Source organism: Zootermopsis nevadensis, unplaced genomic scaffold, assembly GCF_977971745.1.
Source record: "Zootermopsis nevadensis isolate Lab colony 2312 unplaced genomic scaffold, Znev_1.0 Znev_ptg000021l, whole genome shotgun sequence".
In the NCBI taxonomy this organism is placed as follows: Eukaryota; Metazoa; Arthropoda; class Insecta; order Blattodea; family Termopsidae; genus Zootermopsis; species Zootermopsis nevadensis.
Genome location: NW_028259153.1, coordinates 21,135,837 through 21,148,163, shown reverse-complemented (window position 1 = coordinate 21,148,163; position 12,327 = coordinate 21,135,837). Strand labels below are relative to the sequence as shown.

The 12,327-nt window shown below is 43.1% G+C and overlaps 1 protein-coding gene across 5 annotated transcripts in view; it reads left to right on the top strand.

The window, feature by feature from the left end:
• LOC110830104 (nose resistant to fluoxetine protein 6) overlaps positions 1 to 12,327 on the top strand; it is a 133,481-nt gene that overhangs the window by 65,160 nt on the left and 55,994 nt on the right. For 2 of the 5 annotated variants that reach the window (XM_022064587.2, XM_022064588.2), the window contains exon 1: positions 4,081 to 4,286. The exons of the other annotated variants lie outside the window; for them this stretch is intronic. In XM_022064587.2, coding sequence (XP_021920279.1) covers positions 4,256 to 4,286 — 31 coding nt within the window. In that variant the 5' untranslated portion in view covers positions 4,081 to 4,255. Of the gene's footprint in view, positions 1 to 4,080; positions 4,287 to 12,327 lie in introns of those variants that run through there. 5 annotated transcript variants of the gene reach the window in all.

Sequence of the window (12,327 nt, the reverse complement as noted above, 5' to 3'; positions counted from 1 at the left end):
CCTTTTAAATATTATATTTTGCATCCCGCGTTACCGTTGCCAGCTTAATCGTATTGGGCTCAGATTAAAACGCTGGCATCGCGTTATCGCTGAACGAACTGACTTAATACCTGGACGCTGCTCATTTTGGAGACGACTATCAAACCTCGTGTTTGACCTTCTCAAGGGTTCTAGGCCTGGGCTCAAATGATAGGAATTAAAAGTTAAATAGGGCATATCGGGTTTTATCGGGTCGTCATCTTTCGGTAAAGAAAACTTCATTCGTAGTTGCCCAAATTTTTTTTCGGGCTGTACAAACAAACAAACTTGAACTCGTGAATTTTCGTACCTGCCCCCCTCCCTTAGCCCGGAATAACACCACAGACGCTTGGCATCCGACATTTTTGATACCATCGCTGAAATGCCAAAATAACCTGAGATGTTTTTTTTTAAAGCGTCGTCTAATAATTAATTTAAGGATAACCAACAGACGCACATCAAAATAAACACGTGTCAGGGCACGTTGTAATTAATTAGGTGGATCGGGCTTCAGTCGGGTAAACGTAAAGAATTTCGGTCCGTGCAGACCTCTGCCTTCTACAGGGTTGACGATATGTTTACGGCGGTGGTTGTGTGTCAGAAGCAGGTACTTGGGGGGTGGAATGGCCGTCGGAAAGCTGGAGGAGATACCCCGTGGGCGGACTTGGTCGATGGTGGGTGTTCAGATAACAACAAAGCGGTTTAGCGAGCAGGAAACTGTTTTATCTCTTCCATACAGCACCGCACATCCACTCGGCGTCCGTTCAGCGAATGAAACAGTTGAATCACAGCCTCGCGCAACCCTCGAAGTGCCTGCCATTATGGTATTTCTTTTTTGCACCTGATGAAGGAATTTTTATGTCTTAACCGCGGTAATAAAAGATGTGAGTCTCCTGGGTTGTGGCGTCTTTTCATCTGGTAGAAGTTTACCGACGTTTCAGAGGTCCTTGCCGTCTCCATCAACAATTTTATTCTCCCGTCTAATTTTCATTCTCCCCAGTTATCTCTTTCCATTGAGACTTTGTCCAAACGTCACGTTTCACGATTTCCTTGCATTGCAAATCTCAACACGTTCTCTTTTCTTCCTTCAGAGTGATGTGGAATTTTATTGTACTCGAAAGAGTACACTTTTCTAATCTTGTATATTTTTTTTTTACTCGAATTAATTGGGCCTACTTATTAATGACTTGTTAAGAGTCAGCCTTTGTAAGAACTTGATAAAGTACAGTCAGATTCATAAATGAATAAGGCTTGGGACGGAAAAGAAGAAACAAAGAAATGTAGCAGTTCGAATACCTGCTTTTGTTCAAAATAAAGCGATGTTTTTCGAAAAGAGTGTATTACTGTTGTTGTGCGGCGTGCATAACTTTGAAGATTGGACGGCATCGAATATTCTACTCTGTGTAACATTTGTGAACGGGTCAGGTTGCTTTTAAACGCTCTGTATGTAGATTAGAGACCGTGAAGTCAGTCAGGGGATACTTATCTGCAACGCACTTCGAACTTCGACACGGGAATCTTATAAAAGAAATAGTTTGCTCGTCACTTGCCGAGTGAACTTTGAATTCAGCCCCGGATTGCCCTTGTGTGCGAATATTAACACAGCGCTTGCAGGGTCAGCAAGAGTTGAGCGGCAGGCCTAGTGAACGACCTCAGTTCAGTGTATGCGATATTGAACGACTTCCAAGTAGAATGGTTATACAATATTATAAGGTGTGTGTGTGTGTGTGTTCACTGTAAATCGTATTACGTACACGCACACACACGACTTCAGTCGGTGCATTAACGAGTTTTCAGGTCGGCGATTACGTTAGGCCTGTCCTTTACAGAACAGAATGCAAGGAAGTGGTCGTGTCCTACTTAATTTGAGGCAGGTCGCTTAAAATAAAATTGATACTCGAAATATTGACTGCATCGTATGCAACATTTTCCATAAACAGTCGTAAGTAATTTCTGTATGATTTTGAGGTCCTTGCTGCCTCCATCATCAGGGTGATGAAAATAGCCATCTTGCTTTTCACTAGCTACAAGGATTGATTTGAGAAACCTGGTGCAGCGGACTGAGTTCGAAGTTCTGCCACGCTCTGCCATTGAATCTAACTGGCATCATTTTAGATAACGAATAGATCTTCAGACGGATTTGAATTGTGACAGGTCATAACGGCTTTCAATTAAATCAGCTTACGATAACACATTTTTGCTACTCTGTGGCTCGAAACGACGATAAAAAATGTCTGTTGAGCACTTTTTGTTGTTGTAAAGTTTGTTTTTCTTTGGTACTTTTTGAGAGATGGCGGATTCGGTGGATGGAGACACGTGCGTGATGGCGGCCAACTGTCGGTCTTGCTACGTTCTGCATTGCGTTCACACGGCTTAGAAGACCAATACGTCTGTCCCTGCAGTGAGAACCCCAAATATCATAGTTGTCGCCGATGTTGGGCGTTGCGACCACATCCTGCGCAAGAAGCCAGCGCTGATACATTGCCCCAAAACCGCATCCGTCCTTCAGTGCCGCTGATATTCAAGAAGTCTCTTTACGCAATGTGCGTCCTTGCGCAGAGCAGAGACGTTTTCTTAGTTTCTCTGATGGTCAGGAAATTTCCAGGTCTTGTGCAGAATATCAGTGGTATCCAACCTGGGGTACGCGAAGACATCTTAGGGGGTACGTGAAATTAAAAAAGAAAAATTATTTTATGATAAACACTGAATAATCAGTAATGTAATTTATTTAATTTATTTTAGAAGTAGATTATATACTACGTATAACTTGAATTATACACCAACAACTTTGGGGGTACAAAGTTGAAGAGACATTATATCTGGGGGTACGCGAAGACATCTTAGGGGGTACGTGAAATTTAAAAAAATATATATATTATTTTATGGTAAACACTGAATAATCAGTAATGTAATTTATTTAATTTATTTTAGATGTAGATTATATACTACGTATAACTTGAATTATACACCAACAACTTTGGGGGTACAAAGTTGAAGAGAAATTATATCTGGGGGTACGCGAACAAAAGAGGTTCAATACCACTGCTCTATATGGTGTTCACACGACCTTGACAATGGACAGCATCTTCAGTCCCACAAATTTATTCCGCGTCTCACCGTTTTTTAAAGATCTTTTTAATATTATCCTGCCATCTGTGTACACCTCTCCCTGATAGCCTCTTTCCCTCAGGGATTACCACGAAAACCATTTGTAAATTTATCGTACATTCCCCATCAATTTCATTCATCTTGATTCGATAATATTTAATAAATAGTATGTAACGAAGTTCCTCACTCCACCATGCCACCCCTACTCCCCGTCGTACGTCCTAGACTGTGAACTGAGGAGCGAAGACGTTTCGTGCTCATGCAAAGGAACGCTTAGAATTATTTTACAATTTAACCAGCTAAGTTGCAGGTCTCTGTTCTTCTGTTTTGGTTGTAAACGTGTCACAAAGGTTGTCTTCTGTTTCCTCGACGGGAAGTTTGCCTGTGACTCGCCGTGAACCGCCCTTCAGGCCGAATGAGCATTCCGTTGTCACAGATTTCGTTCCGTCCAAGTTTTTGCGGATAAATTCCTTGTTTTACCTTCCCAGATGGAGGCCGACTCACGCAATTTATTCTGAGCTGATGCACTCATATGCACCCGCGGTTAAATTTCAGTTGTAGCATTTCGTAATTAATGCCATTCGTGTTTTTGAACGTCGATATCTCATTAAATGATGACGTACGGCGACTAGCTGAGCCACTGCCAACTTCTCAAGGACTCCTCTCAATAGAGTTATGTTACAAGTACCCATAATGCAGCGGTTTTAAAAGTGCCTCAAGATGAAGGCGATGCGTTCTTCCAATTTTGCTTGGCTACAAGACGACAGAACCTCGTTTTGACTTTGGTGTGCGTTCGCTCGGTGGGAGGGTGACGCGCTGGGATAAGAGGGAAACATACGCAGACAGGGACAGCGGAAGGGGGCAGGAGGAGGGGGGGGGGACACGCATTTGTGATTGGCGGGACCCTAGCGAAAAGGGAAGACCTATAAGTACAGATAAAGACATGCACATTCGTACACAGTCGGTTCGAAGAACGGTCAGGTTAGGTGTGCAATGTGCGTTATTCTGAATTGTGCGTGGCCCCGCATCCGTGAGTGAATCTGTTGTGACACGCATCGAGTTATTAAGCGTGTACGAGTGGCGTCCGCTTCATGTGTGGAATAGGACGGAAGATTATTTTTAACTCGCAATGACGAAGAGTTTTGCCTTGGGGACTGTTGGTAAGTCGTTGCATTCGGTTTTACGAAGATAATTCAGTTCGTACTGCAGTGGCTAATTGCGGATTACTGGTGTCCCGGTATACTGTTCACAACTTCTAGCCCAGTTACAGTCTAGGGTACTATTTTTTTTAACATTCTACAGCGCAGTTGTACAACCTGCTTTAACAGTCTGTAACTCTCCATTTTGCCCGCAGAGAGCACTATCTACGTTTTGTATGATTCTCTGCGTATTTCCGTAAACAGCGTTAACCAGTTGATTTGTGTAATGGTGAAGAGATGTGTTTTCTTCGCGGTACGGACTGAATTCTTAAATATTATGCACGCAGTCCGTGACTCATTATAAACATCGACTATTTCCTTAAACAGCGTTAACCAGTTGATCTTCGTAATGGTGAAGAGTTGTGTTTTCTTCGCGGTACGGACTGAATTCTTAAATATAATTTATACGAGCTTCGTGCTTAATGGCGTTGTAAATAAGCTGCGTGCTATATTTCTCCCAGTTTGGTAAAGTATTTGTCATTGAATTAAAAATCAAAACGCGAGTCTGAAAGGAAAATTACTGTAATATCAGACAAGTCTCGCATTGACGACCTGCATTTCGAAATTTATGTTCATGTTTGAGGTCGGGATGTAATTCAGCCCGTCAGCCGAACATTCTCGGTGTGACTGTTGCACTAATGCATTTGCACCAGTTCGGACATTGTATAATGTTACTCCATTGCGGTTAATAGGCCACATCCTCATATAGCCGGTACCACGTGACTGTCATGTCAGTGGTCCCCCCGAGACAGGCTAACGGCCCTGAATTAAGCTCCAGTGAGCAGTCCGAATTGAGAAGCTGATAGTTTCTCAGCTACTCGAATTTCTCGGTCTTCTGTGTTTGCAGAATGTACATAACCGTGTTTACAAGAGATTACTGTGGCTCGTGAGAGGAGCCACTTTAACCCTGTCCACATCCTCCCGTGATATTCTTCCATATTAATGTTATCATTCCGTCTATAGTTAGGAATCCTGAGTTATCCGCTGCCTTCATGTTCTGTTACGAAATCTATCTTATATCGGCATGTGTAACCCCCTCCTATGCGTGTTACATACCCCGTCCATCAAATCTTTGTTGAATGTTACAAGTTTTGCGCATTTTTCTGCGTCGTGTCGAATCTTCCATTTTACGTGCTCAGAACCGTATTCGAATTGGTAGGCTCCTAATACGAAGTAGGGGTATTAGCTGTATGTTTCGGGTGTTCGCTTTGCTGCCATGTTCAGGTGACTGATTATTTAGTGTGTCAGTTTACCGAGTTTTTGATGGGATTCGAACTCTGAACTTTCGTGTGTTGTGACACGTTTCTCGGAACGTGTGGTCTTTCGACCATTCTCGATCCTCGCCACCAGAGGCGCCCTGCGCCTTTACGTGGGGTCCACGTAGATGTTCGGTTTTGGAACCATTCAGCACCCCCCCATTTTGGTGCACGCCGACGAATTCTCGAGTCTGAACGTAGCACAGAACTTTCGGCGGTCAGAACGTGCGTGAACTTACGCTCCATTATGCACGTCCCGGTTTCTGATAATCAGTAATCCAACTTCCTCCAGCCTTTTTTATTTCTCAGTCAGTACAATGCATTTCCTGCTCCCAGCCAGCGCCGAAACGGTTCACTCAAGTCAAGTTGTTGCTGGTGATTATTAAGTATCGCGCCATTACATTGTATGGGGGAGTGGAGGTACAGCTCCACACATCCTTTGTCCGTCGTCTAAATCAGTGGTATTCAACCTGGGGTACGCGAAGACATCTTAGGGGGTACGTGAAATTAAATTTAAAAAAAAAATGATAAACACTGAATAATCAGTAATGTAATTTATTTAATTTATTTTAGATGTAGATTATATACTACGTATAACTTGAATTATACACCAACAACTTTGGGGGTACAAAGTTGAAGAGACATTATATCTGGGGGTACGCGAAGACATCTTAGGGGTACGTGAAATTTAAAAAAAATATTATTTTATTATAAACACTGAATAATCAGTAATGTAATTTATTTAATTTATTTTGATGTAGATTATATACTACGTATAACTTGAATTATAAACCAACAACTTTGGGGGTACAAAGTTGAAGAGAAATTATATCTGGGGGTAAGCGAAGACATCTTAGGGGTACGTGAAATTTAAAAAAAAATATATATATTATTTTATGGTAAACACTGAATAATCAGTAATGTAATTTATTTAATTTATTTTGATGTAGATTATATACTACGTATAACTTGAATTATAAACCAACAACTTTGGGGGTACAAAGTTGAAGAGAAATTATATCTGGGGGTACGCGAACAAAAAAGGTCGAATACCACTGGTCTTAATGACATATATTTACGTGGGTTTGTTTTTGGGCCCTTCAGTTATCACACAAATAAGTAATTGAATTATTATGTCCGATTTTCAAAGTCTTCGTTCATTGCCTTCTTTGTCACGAACTGTTCCTTCCAAGTCCTTTCCTGTGAGTCGGCCATCATACCGTCGAAGAAACGTAGTTGAATGATTTAAGTAATTTCACCCGAACAGATTTTTAATTTCTTGGGCAGTGACTGAGAAATGGCAACGTAGAGCAGGGAGATCAGAGTTCAGGAGATACAAGCGCGTTCTCAGTAAGACGAGATATCGTACACTGAGACTTCTTATCAGCTGACTGGAATTGAAGGGTGTGTCTACAGGAAATCGGGTCTCGAGGGTGAAGGATCTGAGGTTCTCACGGCTGAGAGTCCGAAGACTTGAGTTGTATGTATAGCTCCGTGTAGTCGGGCATTTTACCAACGTTTCGGAGGTTGTAGCTGTGTCCATCATCAGGGCGGTGACTTGTCGCCCTGTTGATGGACTATGTTGCATGTTGAATTGTTAAACATGAAGACAGGTGCTGTGTTTGAGAAACTTCGCATTAAGTTTTATGATAAAACAAATGCGTAGCTTGGTGCGGAGCACGCATGTGGTAACTCTGTTCTGCGGTCTTGTTAATAATGTCTGAACTTCGCCGCAGGTGCTGTGACATTTCGTAGGCAATGCTCCTCGGATTCCCTGGCTAATAAATATAATACGATGTCAGGTTCCAGTGATACATCATACAGATATATTTCGGGCAGTCGACAAGTTGTTATTTTTATTTTTTTATGCGTTTAGCCCTGCGTACAAGTTGCATATTTTACTAAAAAAAAATTCAGATTCTTCCATGTTGAATGTTGCTGGAATTATTTCCACATCGCAAATTCCGAAGGCCACCTTATTATAACGGAGTTAGAATTATCTGTCTGAGCTTTGTATATTCCGTGAATGTATTTTAATGGAACTGGGATAATCCCTCAAATACATTTTAGCCAAAAAAAAATGATCCTCAAAACAATATTGAGAGAAACGTCGCCTTGTATAAAAGTCCAAATTTCCAGCGGAAATAATAATTCAACAACATCCACCACATTGGACTCAGTTTTGAATCTGCTCAATCTGTCCCTCCGAATTTCATCATTCCTTCTATTTCTAGGTCTACCAAGTTGTCTTGTATGCGATTTGAACTAAAAATTGTAGCTTTTTTGATACATTTTCTATCAATGCTACCCCTGATTTAGTTATTTTAATAAATAATGTTTGGTTACGTCACAATAAACTTGGAGAAGAAAATGAATTTTCCACATTCCCCGGCCAAGGTAGTCTGTCTTCCGCGCGAATTACACCAATGTCATGTTGAACACATTGTCCGGTGATCAGAGTTCTTAGATCTTGCCACTGGCGACAATCAGTGTCGTACGCCTGTTTTAATCGCAACAACGCACGACAGTGGACTTTGCTATATGAACAACCACTTGGCCGGTTTTGATAACAAACACGAACAGTGTGATCGTCATTAAGTGAATGAACCGACGGTGGCGCTGCAGTGGGAAAGTCTGTGAGAAACATATGAAGTCAGCAAAACGCTATCTGGAGGAGGCGTCATCTGAACGCTTTGTCCTCTGGTCTTATACTAGAAGGCCGTAAGTGTTATTAGATTTTGCAGGGCTGTGGCCCCTTTTACTCCGATGGGCTGGTTAGGCTCGAGAACCGGTTTTGACGTAGATGGATGTCGCCCTGATGATGGAGGCAACAAGGGCATCCGAAACGTCAGTAAACGTATACCAGACTGCATGGCATTGTGGTAGGATGCGACAGTGGAACATTTTATGTTCATATCTCAGCGTTTTGATACAAAAATTGAGGGGGGAAAATCGATGTTGACCGAAATTATATTTCATTTTGCAAGTCAGTTGGTATCACTGCCAGTTCTTTCGGTGGCTAAAGTAGTTGTCGGTAGTTTTAGGTTAGGTGGCGTTTGATTAGAATGCACAAAATAGATGTTCGTCGCAGTGAGATAAGACATTTTCACTGCGATTGAAAACGCGGGTTAGCGAATCGATAATTTTACGTAGCAATTTGCTGAAAAAAGATGACCTGTGCCTTGGCAGGTTGAAAAGAGTTCTGATCGACTACGAATTGACGTTACTATAAATAATTATGTACACTATCAGTAGCCTATATTTAATGTTAAAGAGGAAGAATCTATTGGCTTATGTGGTATATATTGGCAGATGCCGGACGTTTTTATTTGTGTAACGCTGGCAACACTGACATACTAAACTTTGAAGCGGCCGGAAGAGATGACATGGTAATAAATCAGTGAACCGACAGTCTACAAAGATACGGGCAAATTAAATAAAGTGGAAAATTACATGAGTAAGAAAAGACTAGGCTAAGAGCAAACGAGATGTGATAACCTAAGGGACATGTAAACCTCACGTTTGTGCAGTCGCTGGGAGGAGAAGAGAGGTTTTTTTTTATTCGAGAGGCATGGCTTTGTGACCAGAAGGCGATAATTATTGCAAAACTGGTCGATCGGTTTGCTGAACACGTGTGAAGAACGTTTTATCAGAGAGCGACACATTTAGGAATGGCGATAAATGGAAAATCTGGCAAGTGCCTATATCCGAACCACGAACCTGCTGTCTGAACATAAACCGAAGGGTAGAAGATGCGGAGGATATCGGATTAAAGGGCGGAAATCCGAAACGTTAAACCGGAAGACGACAAGAAGTTGAACCTGGATGTCGAGGATTGTGATCTGTGTACAGTTCTGGCCGAAACATCTCTGTGGTTAAAATTTGTTACTACATTTATTCTTCTGTTAACACAAAGAATACGATGGTGGTCTTTTTCGCTCGTGGACTGTTTGTAACCGGCGGAAAATTATGTGCAGGTAATGACACGGAGGATTCCCCACTCTGGAATTTCCCACATAAACCATTATGGTTCCATAAAGAAGCCTATCGACCGTGGGTCCATGGATTCATTGACGTAGTCCATTGATATCTGCCTTTAGGAAAAGTTTGTCGTTGACGTAATTTAATTTTTGGCATTACTGTACCGCCACTTCATCTCCTGTTCGGTGTCAAGCGATCAGCTGCAAGCTTCTCCAAGCAAATAAGATCCTTCCAGAACCAAGACCCCAGAGGCTTTTCTTGTGTGACGTCCCTCGACTTGAGGAAGGCCCATGCATCCTTGGTCTCTCCCCAACCCCCTGAAGCTTCTATTCATAAGCTACCAGTTTTGAGTCGACGTAATAAAAAAAAAGCCTCCCCACCTTATACTTTCTCCTCCAAGTCTCTGTTCTTTCTTCACCTCTACCCCCCCCCCTCCCGGCCTATGTTCTTCTTCTTGTTCTTCAAACACTCGTTTTAAACATCTGGTGTCATTATAGTTTTCTTAAGGACTACCCCCACTCCCGCCCTTCCCTCTAGCAGCAATCTGTGGCCTTTTCTTTTCATAACAGCCAAATCTGACCTGCAGGGTCGCCCTTTTCCGCTCAGAACCCCCGCCACCCCACCCTTTTCAAAACGTACCCGCTCCCTTCGCTCGTCTATGGTCCGGTTTTCTTCCTTGCAAAATAATCACGTTTCTGAAGAAAGAGTACATTGGGAGATTCGTAATTTCGACATTACGTTCGGGGGCAGGGTTTTTGTTCTGTGAGGAACGTACTCGGACGTTCTACTCGTCAGAAGTTTCATGCCGTGCGCCCTTGAAATTATTTCATTGCGATTATTATTAAATCGTGGAGGTCGTGGTGATTTCTGTCTTGTGCAGTACTCTCGTCGTCGAAATCTAACCTATGTTTCGGTGAAGTTTACTGCCTGCATCATCAGGGCGATTAATCAACCATGTTCGTTTTCATAGCCGTTAGAACCTCAAATATCATCTGCTTACAACTATACCATTAAGAGACCGCACGCTGCGATCAGATAAGATTTTTCTAAACAAGTACGTATTGCATGCAGTTTTGTCTCCCGAGTTTGAGGCCCCCCCCCTCCTCCTCCTTCCGCATCACCGCTGGAGTTCCAGACTAATCTGGAGCCAGGGGAAGGGGACAGCTGTTGGATTCTCGGCCAGATGTTCCGAGTTCTCCCTGTTTTCTGATGCCATTGCGAAGAACGTGTCGCATCTGAACTCAACTGCCTCTGTGTGTCGTTGAGAAGATTCATAACCACTCGCTTCATCAATGCGCGAGGCTTTTCATTTCGATTAGAACTCTTGCTTTCTATTCGGGGGTGTCCTGGGTTCGAATCTCGGCCCAGTGACTGGCAGTACTGCTGACAGGTTTCTTGTCGCATTCCTCATTCACTCCAGGAAAGTTTTTCGGGGTGTATCTTGAAGAAAACCACGATCCCTATGAATCCGTCATTCAAAATCGCTCTTGTATACCTTCTGGAGTTGATAAAACGCCATGAAACTTGCAACCATTTCCTGTGTTGTGAAAATCTTATCTGAGACTTCGTATGCACGACCGGACTTAGTTTCAGGGAGCTTGCTGCCTCTATTATCAGGGTTATGATGGAGTCACGTCCGAAACTTCGGGCGCATTTATTCCAGTGTACACGGCGCAGCTTCCCAGAAGACTTGTCTTGTCCTCCAACCTGGACCAGTGAAAACTCCAAAGTAACCATATACCCCCTTTCTACGTTTGAAGGACCACCCCTTGTCCGCTGTTCCCGGCTTCGGGGGATCGTCTCCACTCGGAACATGAGAACGCCGTTGCTACTTTGTACAAACAGCGCGTACAGAATACAATACTTACAAATTGTGCGAGGAACTACCCCCCCCCCCTTCCAACCCTCCCTCTGCCATCGAGCTCTTGTGCGGTCGAAATCCCCGCACATTGTGTCGGGGCGGTAACCTTGTACGGTCTGTAAAGGGCATCTTTATTTGAAGTAATGCGTTCTCTGTCATGTTCCTTGGCACACTCTCCCATTATACGACCCCCCCCCGCCCCCAACCCACCTCAGACTGCTCTTTATCTCATAACGGGGCCCCGTAACCACCCGTACCCCAAATTAGATCCCCAGAAGATTTTCTCTGAAGGAGTTCGTACGGCTTTAAGCGGTACCGTTCTTGGCTGCCCCAGTGGTTGGCACTCCTGTAGGTTCCAGTGGTACTGGGTTCTTGTCTCAGCCCTGATACGGTCGTGGTTTTCCTCAGTCTCTCCTGGCGTACGGCACAGTACCTTACATTAGACCATAGCTTTTTTTCTGTTTTAATTCTTTAAACTTCATTTTTCACCAATAATCTTATGATTTGACGCCTTGAGAACCTTATATCTTACGTGTCTTCCATGATATCGCAGTAACTCTGCACTTTGTATGTGTTTCGTGTGCGCGCCTGAGACATTTGCGCCAGATGCTGACTGGTCCGGGAGGGATATCGCAGTTTCGTAAGACAGCGCCAATGCCTCTAAGGTGTGGCAGATAATACGTGTCTTTGTTGTGTATCGCTTCGAGTAGGTTTTTTTTAGGAATCTGTGTCGATAACCATTCCTCTCGCTGTTTTGCCACGCTGATAAAACCCTCCCCTCTTAGTACCTCCCCCTCTGATCGCAACATAAAAATCTTTGTTGCGTCATGCTGTTGACACATGCCACAGGAATTCTTTCGATTTTCATTTTGGAACTCAGATTCGGCGCACTTTTCTGCACGTG